The sequence below is a fragment of the Pristiophorus japonicus genome, chromosome 18, assembly GCF_044704955.1.
Source record: "Pristiophorus japonicus isolate sPriJap1 chromosome 18, sPriJap1.hap1, whole genome shotgun sequence".
In the NCBI taxonomy this organism is placed as follows: Eukaryota; Metazoa; Chordata; class Chondrichthyes; family Pristiophoridae; genus Pristiophorus; species Pristiophorus japonicus.
Genome location: NC_091994.1, coordinates 51,322,777 through 51,341,001, shown reverse-complemented (window position 1 = coordinate 51,341,001; position 18,225 = coordinate 51,322,777). Strand labels below are relative to the sequence as shown.

The 18,225-nt window shown below is 47.2% G+C and overlaps 1 protein-coding gene across 2 annotated transcripts in view; it reads left to right on the top strand.

The window, feature by feature from the left end:
* The window catches only part of sirt6 (sirtuin 6), a 139,040-nt gene that overhangs the window by 29,536 nt on the left and 91,279 nt on the right, over window positions 1-18,225 (top strand). Inside the window, exon 2 of one of the 2 annotated variants that reach the window (XM_070859997.1) lies at window positions 14,893-15,056. The exons of the other annotated variant lie outside the window; for it this stretch is intronic. Coding sequence (XP_070716098.1) covers window positions 14,929-15,056 — 128 coding nt within the window. The 5' untranslated portion in view covers window positions 14,893-14,928. The remainder of the gene's footprint in view (window positions 1-14,892; window positions 15,057-18,225) is intronic. 2 annotated transcript variants of the gene reach the window in all.

The window sequence follows — 18,225 nt, the reverse complement described above, 5'->3', positions numbered from 1 at the left end:
TGGGCTTGTATTCACTGGAGTTCAGAAGAATGAGAGGGGACCTCATAGAAACGTTTAAAATTCTGACGGGTTTAGACAGGTTAGATGCAGAAAGAATGTTCCCAATGTTGGGGAAGTCCAGAACCAGGGGTCACAGTCTGAGGATAAGGGGTAAGCCATTTAGGACCGAGATGAGGAGAAACTTCTTCACCCAGAGAGTGGTGAACCTGTGGAATTCTCTACCACAGAAAGTAGTTGAGGCCAATTCACTAAATATATTCAAAAGGGAGTTAGATGAAGTCCTTACTACTCGGGGGATCAAGGGTTATGGCGAGAAAGCAGGAAGGGGGTACTGAAGTTTCATGTTCAGCCATGAACTCATTGAATGGCGGTGCAGGCTAGAAGGGCTGAATGGCCTGCTCCTGCACCTATTTTCTATGTTTCTATGTTTCTATCAGTCATTGAAGGTTGGCATGCAGGTACAGCAAGCGGTGAAGAAGGCAAATGGTATGTTGGCCTTCATAGCTCGGGGATTTGAGTATAGGAGCAGGGAGGTCTTATTGCAGTTGTACAGGGCCTTAGTGAGGCCTCACCTGGAATATTGTGTTCAGTTTTAGTCTCCTAATCTGAGGAAGGACGTTCTTGCTATTGAGTGAGTGCAGCGAAGGTTCACCAGACTAATTCCAGGGATGGCTGGATTGTCATATGAGGAGAGACTGGATCAACTGGGCCTTTATTCACTGTAGTTTAGAAGGATGAGAGGGGATCACATAGAAATGTATAAGATTTTGATGGGACTGGACAGGTTAGATGCGGGAAGAATGTTCCCGCTGTTGGGGAAGTCCAGAACCAGGGGACATAGTCTTAGGGTAAGTGGTAAGCCATTTAGGACTGAGATGAGGAGAAACGTCTTCACTCAGAGTTGTTAACCTGTGGAATTCCCTGCCACATAGAGTTGTTGATGCCAGTTCATTGGATATATTCAAGAGGGAGTTAGATATGGCCTTTACGGCTAAGGGGATCAAGGGGTATGGAGAGAAAGCAGGAAAGGGGTACTGAGGGAATGATCAGCCATGATCTTATTGAATGGCGGTGCAGGCTCGAAGGGCCGAATGGCCTACTCCTGCACATATTTTCTATGTTTCTATGTTCCCATCCACTTGCCAAGCTAGTTTAAAGCCCTCCCAACCGTACTATCAAAACCACCCGCGAGAACATTGGTCCTGTCTCTATTGAGGTGTAACCTGTCCGACTTGTACAGGTCCCACCTTCCCCAGAAGCGGTCCCAATTGTTCAGGAAACTAAAGCCCTCCCTCCTAAACCAACGGGAGAGTGGAGAGCACCAGTTCCAACTGTCACAGGACGGGAAAGTGGAGAGCACCAGTTCCAACTGTCGCAGGACAGAGAGTGGAGAGCACCAGTTCCAACTGTCACAGGACAGAGAGTGGGGAGCACCAGTTCCAACTGTCACAGGACGGGAGAGTGGAGAGCACCAGTTCCAACTGTCGCAGGACAGAGAGTGGAGAGCACCAGTTCCAAGTGTCACAGGACAGAGAGTGGAGAGCACCAGTTCCAAGTGTCACAGGACAGAGAGTGGAGAGCACCAGTTCCAACTGTCGCAGGACAGAGAGTGGAGAGCACCAGTTCCAAGTGTCACAGGACAGAGAGTGGAGAGCACCAGTTCCCACTGTCACAGGACAGAGAGTGGAGAGCACCAGTTCCCACTGTCACAGGAGAGAGAGTGGAGAGCACCAGTTCCAACTGTCACAGGACAGAGAGTGGAGAGCACCAGTTCCAACTGTCGCAGGACAGAGAGTGGAGAGCACCAGTTCCAAGTGTCACAGGACAGAGAGTGGAGAGCACCAGTTCCCACTGTCACAGGACAGAGAGTGGAGAGCACCAGTTCCAACTGTCGAAGGACGGGAGAGTGGAGAGCACCAGTTCCAACTGTCACAGGACAGAGAGTGGAGAGCACCAGTTCCAACTGTCACAGGACAGAGAGTGGAGAGCACCAGTTCCAACTGTCACAGGAGAGAGAATGGAGAGCACCAGTTCCAATTGTCACAGGAGAGAGAGTGGAGAGCACCAGTTCCAATTGTCACAGGAGAGAGAGTGGAGAGCACCAGTTCCAACTGTCACAGGACGGGAGAGTGGAGAGCACCAGTTCCAACTGTCACAGGACAGAGAGTGGAGAGCACCAGTTCCAACTGTCACAGGACAGAGAGTGGAGAGCACCAGTTCCCACTGTCACAGGAGAGAGAATGGAGAGCACCAGTTCCAATTGTCACAGGACAGAGAGTGGAGAGCACCAGTTCAAACTGTCACAGGACGGGAGAGTGGAGAGCACCAGTTCCAACTGTCACAGGACAGAGAGTGGAGAGCACCAGTTCCCACTGTCACAGGACAGAGAGTGGAGAGCACCAGTTCCAAGTGTCACAGGAGAGAGAGTGGAGAGCACCAGTTCCAACTGTCACAGGACAGAGAGTGGAGAGCACCAGTTCCCACTGTCACAGGAGAGAGAGTGGAGAGCACCAGTTCCAACTGTCACAGGACAGAGAGTGGAGAGCACCAGTTCCAAGTGTCACAGGACAGAGAGTGGAGAGCACCAGTTCCAACTGTCACAGGACAGAGAGTGGAGAGCACCAGTTCCAACTGTCACAGGACGGGAGAGTGGAGAGCACCAGTTCCCACTGTCACAGGACGGGAGAGTGGAGAGCACCAGTTCCCACTGTCACAGGAGAGAGAGTGGAGAGCACCAGTTCCAACTGTCACAGGACAGAGAGTGGAGAGCACCAGTTCCAAGTGTCACAGGACAGAGAGTGGAGAGCAGCAGTTCCCACTGTCACAGGACAGAGAGTGGAGAGCACCAGTTCCAATTGTCACAGGAGAGAGAGTGGAGAGCACCAGTTCCAACTGTCGAAGGACGGGAGAGTGGAGAGCACCAGTTCCAAGTGTCACAGGACAGAGAGTGGAGAGCAGCAGTTCCCACTGTCACAGGAGAGAGAGTGGAGAGCACCAGTTCCAACTGTCACAGGACAGAGAGTGGAGAGCACCAGTTCCAAGTGTCACAGGACAGAGAGTGGAGAGCAGCAGTTCCCACTGTCACAGGACAGAGAGTGGAGAGCAGCAGTTCCAACTGTCACAGGACGGGAGAGTGGAGAGCACCAGTTCAAACTGTCACAGGACGGGAGAGTGGAGAGCACCAGTTCCCACTGTCACAGGACGGGAGAGTGGAGGGCACCAGTTCCAAAGGAGCGCACGTCAACACAGGCACCCATCCACCTGTTCCTTCAGCCACTATCTGCCCCACCTGTGACGGAGACTGTAGGTCCTGCTTTGGACTCTTCAGTCACCTGAGAACTCATTTCGAGTGTGGAAGCAAGTCATCCTCGACTCCGAGGGACTGCCTATGATGATGTTGATGTGAAACCCTCCTGATCCAGAAGAGTTTGACATTGTCGCAGGGTGCCTGAAATAAAATATTCCATTATACAGCACGAGCATCTCGCTGTGCGCAGAAATAAAATAACGAGAGAAGTGGCATTGGCAGAAGCTAGAGTGCTTTTTATCGCTTTGGACTGAGGTTAGTGGATGGCTGCACCAGAAAATAAATACATTTCAATACCTCCGAGAAAATCCACCAAACGTCTAATGAGAGAAGCAGAGTTCCCATTTGAGGAAAAGGAAAATATGTTCTGCAATTTCAACGCCTTTGGGTATGAATTCACTCCGGTTCAAAGCGAGTACTGTTAACATCATTTCCAATTTTTAGAGATGACATTTAAATTATGTACAGTAATGGGCAATGATATTTCACTGATGGGCTGTGCATGTCTGATAATACTGAGAAGTGGTTTTTGTTGGATATATTTCCTAATCTGCCAATTGGTTATTGGGTGCCTTTGCGAGTAGCATTGGATTTTAAATGTAATTATTTGGGGCACCTGGGGTTTTGTGTTGTCAGACTGGAATAAATTTATCACAGAACATCTCAGAAATGTGTGTAAAATGCTTTAGTTCTCAGGATGAGGCAAATAAAATCAATTGAACTCAAGTTCTGACTCATACCTTGAGCTTTATACAATTCTACGTTCGTGTAAAACAAAATCCAAGTACTGCGGACGCTGGAGATCTGAAATAAACACAGCAAATGCTGGAAATACTCAGCGGGTCAGGCAGCATCTATGGAGAGAGAAACCGGGTTAACGTTTCAGGTCGGTGACCCTTCGTTAGAAGTGTAAAAAGTTAGAGATGTAACGATTTTAAGCAGGTGTAAGGGCAGGGAAAGGTGGGAGGGGAGCAAAGAACAGAAGGGAAGGTCTGTGATAGGATGGTAGGCAGAAGAGATTAAATGCCAACAGGTATGTTAGTACAACACAAAAAGAGATGGGAATGGGATAAGTAAAGGAACAAAAGATGAGTCTAGATAGGGTGTAAATGGGAATGGCAGAATCAGCAACAGCTGCCATGGGGAACAATATGGGCCGAGGTTATGGTCTGAAATTGTTGAACTCGATGTCGAGTCCAGAAGGCTGCAAAGTGCCTGATCGAAAGATGAGGTGCTGTTCCTCGAGCTTGCGTTGAGTTTCATTGGAACAATGTAGGAGGCCAAGGACAGAGAGATCAGAGTGGGAGTGGAGTGGGGAATTAAAGTGATCGGAAGCTCGGGGTCAGGCTTACGGAAGCGTTCCACAAAGCGGTCACCCAATCTACGTTTGGTCTCCCCAATGTAGAGGAGACCACATCGTGAGCAGTGAATACAATATACTAAATTGCAAGAAGTACAAGTAAATCGCTGTTTCACCTGGAAGGAGTATTTGGGGCCCTGGACCGTGAGAAGGGAGGAGGTAAAAGGGCAGGTGTTGCATCTCCTGCACTTGCACGGGAAGGTGCCGTGGGAAGAGGAGGGGGTGCTGGGGGTGGCTGCAGAATGGACCAGGGTGTCGCGGAGGGAATGGTCCCTTCGGAATGCTGAAAGGGCAGGGAAAGATGTGTTTAGTGTGGGATCATGCTGGATCCTGGCAGAGGGTGATCCATTGAATGTGGAGGCTGGTGGGGTGAAAGGTGAGGACAAGGGAGGGCCCTGTTGTGGTTCTGAGGGGGAGGGGTGAGAGCAGAAGTGTGGGGAATGGAACGGACACGTCGACCACAGTAGGGGATCCTCAGTTGAGCAAAAAGGAAGACATATTGAAAGCATTGGTATGGAAGATGGCATCGTCAGAACAGACGTGACGGAGAAACTGGGAGAATGGAATAGAGTCCTAACAGGAAGTGGGGTGGGAGGAAGTGTAGTCCAGGTAGCTGTGGGTGTCAGTGGGCTTATAGTGAATGTTTATTGTTAGCCTATCCCCAGAAATGGAGAGAGAATTCTACATTAGTGTGGTGTTCCTGGCATTTTAGTCAGGCAACTAACTGCTTCTAGACCTGTGGGGGTCCTGTTCAAAGTTGCCGTACAATCAGTTAGCTGTGTGGCTTACATAATCCTTCTAAAGGGTGTGAACCTTTTTAACCGGAAGTGCACTCCTATTTGTCTAGCTATTTTCTTAATGGAGCTTTCTCCCTTGTAGGGGTAGTGAGTCTTTCTCCCTTGGAGAGTCACCTTTTCAGACAATGTTCCCTGTGAGCTGCGCTTTGTTCTGCGATGCCTGTATCTTTTAAAGCATGATCCCATTAAATTTTTGCGTATACGCAGTGTTTACAGTATAAAAGCCGGTGAGCGACCTGCGCGGGACCTTGCGCATTACTGCGTGGCCACGTGCGTGCGCACTTTAGCGGGAACCATCCCCATTTACACCTGGAACTATGGCAATGATGTGAATTGTCAGCCCAAGTCAGGGAGGCTGCATTCACTAATTTGGTGGTTGGCATATGACTGAACTAAAAAGACCCTCTGCTCCGTCCAGCCTATGCCATACAACCGCAATGCTTTGTGCATCACAGTATGTACACGCTCCACCCCACCCGGAAACCATGTGATCTCCAGGGAGATAAAACCAGATTTTAAAACCCAGACCAGGTCCAGGCGACCGAACCTAGTCCAGGCGACGACCAGCCCTGATTAATGTTATGCGGTGCCTAGCTCTTGTCCACGGCGATCTCCGCCCCAGCTTTCACTTGATGGAATTCAGCAGATCAGTGTTCACTGCACGAACCAGCAGCCTGTTCCACAATCTACTATTCTCTGGAGAACAGAACCACCTCCAGACATCTAACCAAGGTCTGGCCTTGCATAACTTGAGATTGTGACCCCTGGAGGCAGTGGTTTCACTCCACTTCATTCTGCACTTAGTCCAGCCTCACCTTTTTGTACCACTTCACAAGTTCAGCATCAGGGCCAGGCCACGACATTCTGGCTGAGTGGGTTGCCATACCCAGTGCTGTTCTCTCCAGACTAATCTGCAGCATTGCTTTCCCGATGAGTAGACGCCATAGCTTCAAGATGGCGGATGGGCTAGTAGCTCCCTCAGGAGCTCTCCCCGAACAAACCTTCCCCTGGCCATCTGCTGCCATCCTTCACCTCACTCTCCCTCAACCACCACCCTCTCTCCCCTCCCCCCAACCACCACCACTGTCTAAGCCCCCTCTGGCCCTAACTTCGACCCCCAAAGTATTTTTCCTACCCTAAAACCCGTGCTGCAAGGGCCCACTGCCAATCCCCCAATCTCGACTTACCTTCCAGGTTGATCTCCCCGCTGCCAAGTCCCTCCAACTGGACCCTCGCTTCTTGCTCCCCATTGGCCGACTCGGCTGCTCCAACCGATCCCCGGCGATCTCAACGGCGGTGAGCCTCCGACCAGCTCCAACCACAGGTTTGGGCCCGACCTTCCCTCCTCGTCCTCTCGCATGGGCCCCCACCCCACCCCCCCGGCGACGTCCGGGCCCCCACCCGGCCTTCCACGAAATGGACCTCTGACCATCCCAGTGCCTGCTCCCAGCCAGGCCTCGGTTCACTCACCACCTCACCGAAGGGCACTGCTCAGCGTTGAGCTTACGGTTCACATCCTGCCGTAGGCAACTAGGCCCATGCAGCAGTGCCTGGTCTCCAGTCGTCTTTGACCCCCTTGCCACTGGACCAAGACCTAGCTCTGCTAAACCCGTGTGGTCGCCGGTGTGCAACGGCCACCCCACGTTAAAAGAACTCACGCACAGGCATTTTCCACACTACGAGTAAACGGTGAGCTTCCAAATGGCCTCTGCCTTCCCTGCAGCCTGCATTAGCGGTGCAGCTGTGAGTGCGAGTGGAGACTTGAAGTGAGGGAACGTTAACAACTTCCAAAGGGTTTGTGATGGATCTTTCTTTTTCAAACTTGCACTGAAAAGTCACCCCTGGACTTCCCTTCCAAGTCCATTAGGCTCATGTTTTGTGCAACATTGAAGTCCAAGTCATTGATACATACCACAAAAAGCAAGGGACCTAGCACTGAGCCCTACGAAAGCCCCATGGAAACAGCCTTCCATTCACAAAAACACCCATCCACCATTACCCTTTGCTTCCTGCCTCTGAGCCAATTTTGGATCCAACTTGCCACTTTGCCATGGATCCCATGGGCTTTTACTTTCGTGACCAGTCTGCCATGTGGGACCTTATATCAAAAGCTTTGCTAAAATGGGAAAATGTTAGCCCGGACACCGGGAAAACTCGCTGCTTCTCTTTGAATAGTGCCAAAGGTTCTTTTAAAGCCACCAGAATGGGCAGGCGGGGTCCCCGTTTTAAGTGCCACATCCCGAAAGCAGCTCTTGTGACAACACAGCACTCCCTCAATACTGTTCTGAAATGACGGACAAGATTATTCGCTGCAGAGACGTGGACTCACAACCTTCTAACTCAAGCTTGCCTTCAACTCTGGAACATCGCTACAATAGGTGCAGGAGTCGGCCATTCAGCCCTTCGAGCCTGCACCACCATTCAATATGATCATGGCTGATCATGCAACTTCAGTACCCCATTCCTGCTTTCTCGCCATACCCCTTGATCCCTTTAGCCGTAAGGGCCACATCTAACTCCCTTTTGAATATATCTAACTAACTGGCCTCCACAACTTTCAGTGGTAGAGAATTCCACAGGTTCACCACTCTCTGAGTGAAGAAGTTTCTCCTCATCTCGGTCCTAAATGGCTTACCCCTTATCCTTAGACCGTGACCCCTGGTTCTGGACTTCCCCAACATCGAGAACATTCTTCCTGCATCTAACCTGTCCAATTCCGTCAGAATTTTATATGTTTCAATGAGATCCCTTCTCATTCTTGTAAATTCCAGTGAATATAAGCCTAGTCGATCCAGTCTTTCTTCATATGTCAGTCCTGCCATCCCAGGAATCAGTCTGGCGAACTTTCGCTGCACTCCCTCAATAGCAAGAATATCCTTCCTCAGATTAGGAGACCCAAACTGTACACAATATTCAAGGTGTGGCCTCACCAAGGCCCTGCACAACTGCAGTAAGACCTCCCTGCTCCTATACTCAAATCCTCTCTCTATGAAGACCAACATGCCATTTGCCGCCTATACCGCTTGCTGTACCTGCATGCCAACTTTCAGTGACTGATGTACCATGATACCCAGGTCTCGTTGCACCTCCCCTTTTCCTAATCTGTCACCATTCAGATAATATTCTGCCTCTCTGTTTTTGCCACCAAAGTGGATAACCTCACATTTATCTACATTATACTGTATCTGCCACGTGTTTGCCCACTCACCTAACCTGTCCAAGTCACCCTGCAGCCTCTTAGCATCCTCCTCACAGCTCACACTGCCACCCAGCTTAGTGTCATCTGCAAACTTGGAGATATTACATTCAATTCCTTCATCCAAATCGTTAATGTATATTGTAAATAGCTGGGGACCCAGCACTTAGCCTTATGGTACCCCACTAGTCACTGGCTGCCATTCTGAAAAAGAACCGTTTGTTCTTACTCTTTGCTTCCTGTCTGCCAACCAGTTCTCTATCCACGTCAGTACATTACCCCCAATACCTTGTGCTTTAATTTTGCACACTAATCTCTTGTGTGGGACCTTGTCAAAAACCTTTTGAAAGTCCAAAATACACCACATCCACTAGTTCTCCCTTGTCCATTGTACTAGTTACATCCTCCCAAAAAATTCTCGAAGATTTGTCAAGCATGATTTCCCTTTCATAAATCCATGCTAACTTGGACCAATCCTGTCACTGCTTTCCAAATGCGCTGCTATTTCATCTTTAATAATTGATTCCAACATTTTCCCCACTACTGATGTCAGGCTAACCGGTCTGTTTTCTCTCCCTCCTTTTTTAAAAAGTGGTGTTACATTAGCTACCCTCCAGTCCATAGGAACTGTTCCAGAGTCTATAGAATGTTGGAAAATGACCACCAATAATGCGTCCACTATTTCTAGGGCCACTTCCTTAAGTACTCTGGGATACAGACTATCAGGCCCTGGGAATTTTTTTGGCCTTCAATCCCATCAATTTCCCTAACAGAATTTCCTGACTAATAAGGATTTCCTTCAGTTCCTCCTTCTCGCTAGACCCTCGGACCCCTAGTATTTCCAGAAGGTTATTTGTGTCTTCCTTAGTGAAGACAGAACCAAAGTATTTGTTCAATTGGTCTGCCATTTCTTTGTTCCCCATTATAAATTCAACTGATTCTGACTGCAAGGGACCTACATTTGTCTTCACTAATCTTTTTCTCTTTACATACCTATCGAAGCTTTTGCAGTCAGTTTTTATGTTCCCTGCATGCTTACTCTCATACTCTATTTTCCCCCTCATAATTAAACCTTTTGTCCTCCTCTTCTGAATTCTAAATTTCTCCCCGTCCTCAGGTTTGCTACTTTTTCTGGCCAATTTATATGCCTCTTCCTTGGATTTAACACTATCCATAATTTCCCTTGTTAGCCACGGTTGAGCCACCTTTCCCATTTTATTTTTACGCCAGACAGGGATGTACAATTGTTGAAGTTCATCCATGTGATCTTTAAATGTCTGCCATTGCCTATCCATTACTTGCTGGGAGGACAGATGCACAAACATTAGCGTCCTCATCCAGGCCAACATCCCCAGCATTGAAGCACTGACCACACTTGATCAGCTCCGCTGGGCAGGTCACATAGTTCGCATGCCAGACACGAGACTCCCAAAACAAGCGCTCTACTCGGAACTTGTCCATGGCAAACGAGCCAAAGGCGGGCAGAGGAAACGTTTCAAGGATACCCTCAAAGCCTCCCTGATAAAGTGTGACATCCCCACCGACACCTGGGAGTCCCTGGCCGTAGACCGCCCTAAGTGCATTCGGGAGGGCGCTGAGTTCCTCGAGTATCGTCGCCGAGAGCATGCAGAAATCAAGCGCAGACAGCGGAAGGAGCCTGCGGCAAACCAGGCTCCCTGCCCACCCTTTCCCTCAACCACTATCTGTCCCACCTGTGACAGAAAATGTGGTTTTCGTATTGGACTGTACAGCCACCTAAGAACTCGTGCTAAGAGTGGAAGCAAGTCTTCCTCGATCCCGAGGGACTGCCTATGAATTACTTGCTCACTGTATCAGAGTTAAACGGCCTTTTCATGTCAGCTGGCAGTTAAGACTGCAGCATTACTTTGCTGTGAAATATGAATTTGGGTGGGACAGTGGAGCTGAGCAATGTCAGTCAGGTGAATATTGGCCTTTGGCTGGTGAAACGGTTCAGTGTGCCGGGGACTGATCGCTCTTCAATGATCTGTCTATAGACGTGTCGGAAGTGGCTAAAGCTGAAGGGGTTTTGTGTTGGTTTTAATCATATTCCATTTGCAAGGGTCCTTTGAAAGGCCGAGGTCACGGTGGACTTTCAGCTGTTAAAGCTTACCAATTCAGTTACAATCTTCTACAGAAATAACTGGGTGATGATTATTGTGGGGCATTCCAAGCCAGGCAGTGTTCAAATGAGATCCCAACCACTCCCTGTCTCCTCCTGAATTCAAGTAACATTAGATAGCCAAATGACATGGCAACAAGCGGGGATCATACCATTTTGATTTTGTGGCGCTACATTTGATTAGAAGGGAAACCCCTTTGAGCTTTCAAGATTTTGGGAGCGGGGAGGGAAGCGTGGGAGAGAAATACCAGATGGAGAGGGAGCGATTCAATAAAGATTGTCAGAAGTATATGAAAGGTAAAGTGGAGCTTGAAAATGGAAGAAGTTTCTCAGACTGACTGCTGAAGGGAGAAAGCATGGTAAAATAACCAGGGGAACATACACTTGGAAAGTCATATAAATAACTGCAAATGCTGGAAATCTGAAATAAAAATGGGAAACACTGGAAATACGAGCAGATCCATCAGCATTTGGAAAGAGGAAAGATAGATTAACATGTCAGGCAGAGACCTTTCATTTTGAATGATAAGGGAGTCGAGGGTTATGGGGAGCAGGCAGAGAAGTGGAACTGAACCCATGATCAGATCAGCCATGATCTTATTGAATGGTGGGGCAAACTCGAGGGGCCAAACGGCCTACTCCTGCTCCCATTTCTTATGTTCTTATTAGTAGCGAGACTGGAAGGTAAGTCAGCCTTTCAATGAAACTGAACAAAACTAAAAGCTGGGAAGGGGGTGGGGAAGAACGATAACGGTTAGGACATCTTGGAAAAGCTGGAATGGGGTGAAAATTGGCGGCTGATGAATGCAGATCATCTAGGGGAGGAATGAAGAGGCATAAAGGAGAAATAGGGAATGAAAAAGAGTTGCTCTGTGAAGCAGTGCGAGGGCTTGGGAAGAAAAATGAGGGGAAACAGGAACTGCATCCAAAACGGGTCAACACCAATGTTCCCCATAAGTGGCCGCGCATCGCCCTGCTAGTTCGATGCAGGGCAGCACCGGCTTTTTTAATGTAAATGTGCGAAATTGTGAATGGGCCGCACGCCCAACAAAACCAAGGTTTAACACCCTGGCTATGCACCACCCAGCAGAATGCTCACTAGCCATCCTTTCCCCAGGTGCCAATCGAGCCTCTGATACACATTCACTTCCTACCCCACTCCCTCCTTGTAGTTCAGCTAAAGGGCTCACTTATCTCCCAGCTTTCATTTCTTACAAAGTGGTACACCCCTGAAGCATTAACTCTGTCGTTTAACTCCTGCTGATGGGCCTGCTGTGTACTCCCAGCATTTTGTTTCTAAACAGAGCATGCACGAGCAAAAAAGGCGGAACAAATATAAATGTGCTCCCTGTCAAGCTTTGAATACATTGACAGAAAATCAGATCCAGCAATGTGCAGGATGGGGATTGAAATTCCCAGAGGTGTGTTTGGTGAAAATGCCTACAATTAAACAAGTTTCAGGCTTGTGAATCTCTCAATACAGAATCAAAATTGCTTAGAAGCCAGAAAAAAGAATGAATTCTAAGGTGCGTAAGACATGCGAGTAGACAAGTTTTTGAACACCGAGGTTAAGATGTTTCAAGGTATGAAGTGGTGTTATTACTGGCTGTGAAAGTCAGCCGTCACTCTGGCTTGTGTCTAATTCTCACCATTCTCTATTTGCACCACTCCATCCCATTAGGCTCCCTCTCACACCATTCTCTTCTTCCAAACACAAGCACAAAGGATTAGGAGGGACAGATTGCACTAGAGTAAGAAATAGGACAGTATTAGGTGGGATCAGACTAAGAGAGAATGCAAGGAGGTCTAAGATAGGTTTACAGTGTGTGTGTGTGTAAATGCACGAAGCGTGGTAAATAAGGTTGGTGAGCTGCAGGCGCAAATAGTCACATGGAAATGTGCTGATGTGGTGATAACTGAGACCTGGCTCAGAAAAGGGCAGGATTGGGAACTAAGTATTCCTGGGTATATAGGGCCCGAGTTTGGTGAAATCTAAGTTCCACCCAAGTACCGTCCAAAGGACCAGTCAGATCCTGACGGTACTTTGGGTGAAAGTTTGGTGAAAAAATGTGGGGCAAACCGCCCGGCAGCAAAAATGGGCCTTGCATGTCGATTTTGGGCGACAAATGCGACCCTCGGCAAAGTACCGCCGAGGATGGAGTCGGGCCCAGGGAGGGGAAATGGATAAAATAAAACATTTTCACAACAATTTAAAAAAAAAAAAACACCAGAAATCCTTCAGAGGACCCCATCCACCTGAATCCCTGCAAAAGAAATGAAATATAAAAGCAGATAATAGTTTCTACAGGTACATAAAAAGGAAAAGAGTGGCTAAAGTAAATGTTGGTCAACTAGAGGATGAGACTGGAGAATTATTAATGGAGAAACGGGAAATGGCAGAGACATTGAACAAATATTTTGTATCAGTCTTCACAGTAGAAGACAATAAAAACATCCCAATAATGGATAATCAAGGGGCTATAGGCAGGGAGGAACTTAATACAATCACTATCACTAATGAAATAGTACTTGGTAAAATAATGGGACTAAAGGCGGACAAGTCCTGTGAACCTGATGGCTTGCATCCTAGGGTCTTAAAAGAAGTGGCTGCGGAGATAGTGGATGCATTGGTTGTAATTTACCAAAATTCCCTGGATTCTGGGGCGGTCCCAGCGGATTGGAAAACCGCAAATGTAACACCCCTATTTTAAAAAAGAGGCAGACAGAAAGCAGTAAACTATAGACCAGTTAGCCTAACATCTGTCATTGGGAAAATGCAGGAAGCAGAAGTGGGACATTTGGAAAAGCATGATTCAACCAAGAAGAGTCAGCATGGTTTTATGAAAGGGAAATCTTGTTTGACAAATTTGCTGGAGTTCTTTGAGGATGTAACAAGCAGAGTGGATAAGGGGGTACCAGTGAAGGTAGTATATTTGGATTTCCAGAAGGCATTCGATAAGGTGCCACATAAGAGGTTACTGCACGAGATAAAAGTTCACGGGGTTGGGGGTAATATATTAGCATGGATAGAGGATTGGCTAACTAACAGAAAACAGAGAGTTGGGATAAGTGGGTCATTTTCCGGTTGGCGAACAGTGACTAGTGGGGTGCCGCAGGGATCGGTGCTGGGGCCTCAACTATTTACAATCTATATTAATGACTTGGATGAAGGGACCGAGTGTAATGTAGCCAAGTTTGCTGATGATACAAAGATGGGTGGGAAAGCAGACTGTGAGGAGGACACAAAAAATCTGCAAAGGGATATAGATAGGCTAAGTGAGTGGTCAAAAATTTGACAGATGGAGTATAATGTGGGAAAATGTGAGGTTATCCACTTTGGCAGAAAAAATAGAAAAGCAAATTATAATTTAAATTGAGAAAAATTGCAAAGTGCTGCAGTACAGAGCAAGTAATCAGGAAGGCAAATGGAATGTTGGCCTTTATTGCCAGGGGGATAGAGTATAAAAGAAGAGAAGTCCTGCTACAACTGTACAGGGTATTGGTGAGGCCGCACCTAGAGTATTGCATGCAATTTTGATCTCCGTATTTAAGGAACGATATACTTGCATTGGAGGCTGTTCAGAGAAGGTTCACTAGGTTGATTCCGGAGATGAGGGGCATGACTTATGAAAATAGGTTGAGTAGTTTGGACCTATACACATTGAAGTTCAAAAGAATGAGAGGTGATCTTACTGAAACTTATAAGATAATGAGGGGACTCGACAGGTGGATGCAGAGAGGATATTTCCACTCATGTGGGAAACTAAAATTAGGCGACATAGTCTCAGAATAAGGGGCCGCACATTTAAAACTGAGATGAGGAGGAATTTCTTCTCTGAGGGTTGTAAATCTATGGAATTCTCTGCCCCAGAGAGCTGTGGAGGCTGGGTCATTGAATATATTTAAGGCAGAGATAGACAACTTTTTGAGCTTTAAGGGAATAAAAGGTTATGGGGAGTGGGCAGGGAAGTGGAGCTAAGTCCATGATCAGATCAGCCATGTTATTAAATGGCGGAGCAGGCTCGGGGGGCCAGGTGACCTACTCCTGCTCCTATTTCTTATGTTCTTAAGTGCACTAACCTTTTTGTGCAGGTCGTCATACTTACCGTTCAGGTAAAACCTGCCTCCATGCGGTGGTCTCTTCTGCTGGAGCGGAGGACCGCCCGGACCACCGAGAAAACCCGGCGGCAGCCGGCAGTGAGTCGGCCAAACTCGAGTCCAAGGTGTTCAGGAAAGACGGGAAGGAAAGAAAGAAGGTGTGGTAATAATATTGATTAAGGAGAGTATTACAGTGCTGGAGAGGATGTCCTGGAGTGGTCAAGGACAGATTCTATTTGGTTTGAGTTTAGAAACAATAGAGGTGCAATTACACTCACTACTAGGTGTATTCTACAGGCCACCAACTAGTGGGAAGGATATAGAGGAGCAAATTTGCAGGGAAATTACAGAGAGGTGCAAGAACTATACAGTAGTGATAATGGGGACTTCAACTATCCTAATATAGACTGGGATAGTGATAGTGTAAAGGGAAGAATTTGTGAAGTGTGTTCAGGAGAACTTTCTTGATCAGTATGTTTCCGGCCCAACGAGGGAGGAGGCATTGCTGGATCTGGTTCTGGGGGATGAGGTGGGTCAAGTGGAACAAGTGTCAGTAGGGGAACATTTAGGGAACAGTGATCATAGTATCATAAGGTTTAGATTAGCTATGGAAAAGGACAGGGAGCAATCTAGAATAAAAATACTTAATTGGAGGACGGCCAATTTCAGTGGGTTGAGAATGGATCTGGCCTGGGTAAATTGGAATCAAAGATTGGCAGGCAAAACTGTAATCAAACAATGGGCTGCCTTTAAAGAAGAGATGATTCAGGTACAGTCAAGGTACATTCCCATGTGGGGGAAAGGTAGGGCAACCAAAGTCAGAGCTCTCTGGATGATGAAAGAAATAGAGAGTAAGATGAAGAAGAAAAGGAATGCGTATGATAGACTGGAGAATACAAATGAGAACCATGCTGAATATAGAAAGTTCAGAGGGGAAGTGAAAAAGGAAATAAGAGGGACAAAGAGAGCGTATGAGAATAGATTGGCAGCTATCATAAAAGGTAATCCAAAAGTCGTCAAAGGGCATATAAATAGTAAACGGGTAGTAAGAGGAGGGGTGGGGCTGATTAGGGACCAAAATGGAGACCTGTGCATGGAGGCAGAGGGCGTGGCTGAGGCACTGAATGAGTACTTTGCATCTGTCTTGACCAAGGAAGAAGATATTGCCAAAGTCATAGTGAAAGAGGAGGTAGTTGAGATTCTGGGCCCAAATTTCCCATGATTTGCGCCTGATTTTTAGGAGCAACTGGTGGAGAACGGACTATCTTAGAAATCGCAATTCTCCACATTTTTTTTTCTGCAGTTCTCGTCAGGTAGAACAGTTCTACTTTGGAACAGAATTTTTTCTTCAAAAGGGGGCGTGTCCGGTCACTGACGCCTGATTTCAAAGTTTCCACAGTGAAAACATACTCCAAACTAAAGTAGAATGGAGCAAGTGAAGATTTTTGTAGAACTGAAAAAACCTGTTCTACACATTAAAAAATCAGGCGCAGGTTACAAATTAGGCGTCCAGAACGAGGTGGGGGGGAAGGGAAGTCATTAAATTCTACAATCAATCCTTATTTATACTTCTACAAATATTATACAAATAAATCCAACCTGAATAAACATTTATAAGCAAAGAAAAGATTAAATAAACCATCTTCCTACCTGTGTGAAAGTGCTTCAGCCAGGGAGAATTCTGCAGCCGTTCGTGCCGCTGAGCGGGGGTGGGGGGAGAAAGCCGTTCGTGCCGCTGGGGGGGGGGGGCGGAGGAGAAAGCGGTTTGTTGTTGTGGAGGGGAGGGAGGGGAAGGAGACAGCCGTTTGTTGCCGCGGAGGGGAGGGAGGGGAAGGAGACAGCCGTTTGTTGCCGTGGAGGGTGGGGAGGGGAAGGAGACAGTGAGAAGGGTAGCCTCAGCGCTGATGTGCTGATGGCAATCTGCTTTTATTAAAAAATGTTCAAAAATTAAACAGCTACAAAGAACTACAAAAATGGCCGAGTGCCAATGTTTTTTTTCACACTGAGCATGCGCGAACGCTCCAACGCGCATGCGCAGCGTTGCCGGCAGGAAAAAAACTAATTTAAATAGTACCCGCCCCCTCCCACTTACAAAATCGGCGCGAGTGTAGGCTCCGCCCCCCTGGGCGCCGCGCCAAACAGACAAGGAGCTGCAAAGCGCTCGAGAATAGCGCGTTTTTTTTCTGGCGCCGTTTTAGGCGCAAAAAACTGGCGCCCAGCTCGGAGGGGCGCCCGTTTTTTATCCTGTGGAAACTTGGGCCCATTGAATGGGATTAAAAATTTATCAAGAGGTACTAGAAAGGCTGGCTGTACTTAAAAATAGATAAGTCACCAGGACCGGATGGGATGCATCCTAGGATGCTGAGGGAAGTAAAGGTGGAAATTGCAGAGGTACTGGTCATAATCTTCCAATCCTTCTTAGACGCGGGGCTAATGCCAGAGGACTGGAGAATTGCAAATGTTATACCCTTGTTCCAAAAAGGGTGTAAGGATAAACCCAGCAACTACAGGCCAGTCATTTTAACCTTGGTAATGGGGAAGCTTTTGGAAATAATAATCTGGGATGAAATTAACAGTCACTTGGACAAGTGTGGATTAATTAAGGAAAGCCAGCACGGATTTTTTAAAGGCAAATTGTTTTTAACTAACTTGATCGAGTTTTTTGATGAGGTAACAGAGAGGGTTGATGAGGGCAATGCGGTTGGTGTAGTGTACATGGACTTCCAAAAGGCATTTGATAAAGAGCCACATAATAGACTTGCCAGAAAAGTTGAGGCCCATGGAATAAAAGGGACAGTGGCAGCATGGATACGGAATTGGCTCAGTGACAGGAAACACAGAGTAGTGGTGAACGGTTGTTTTTCGGACTGGAGGAAGGTATACAGTGGTCCCTAGGGTCGATATTAGGACCACTGCTTTTTTTGATATATATTAATGACTTGGACTTGGGTGTACAGGGCGCAATTTCAAAATTTGCAGATGACACGAAACAAGAATAGTGAACAGTGAGAACGATAAAGATAGGCTTCAAAAAGACATCGACAGTCTGGTGAAATGGGCGGACACGTGGCAGGTTAATTTAGTGCAGAAAAATGCAAAGTGATACATTTTATTAAGAACGAGGAGAGGCAATATAAACTCAAGGGTACAAATCTAAAGTGGGTACATGAACAGAGACACCTGGGGGTGTATGCGACCAAATCGTTGATGGTGGCAGGGCAGATAGAGAGTCGGGCTTGTCTGAGACTTGGAAGGTCCCAGCGTAAGGCTTGTATAACTTGTACGTCAGTGCTTTACGACCACACTGCCATTTTTTAAAAAATCAAT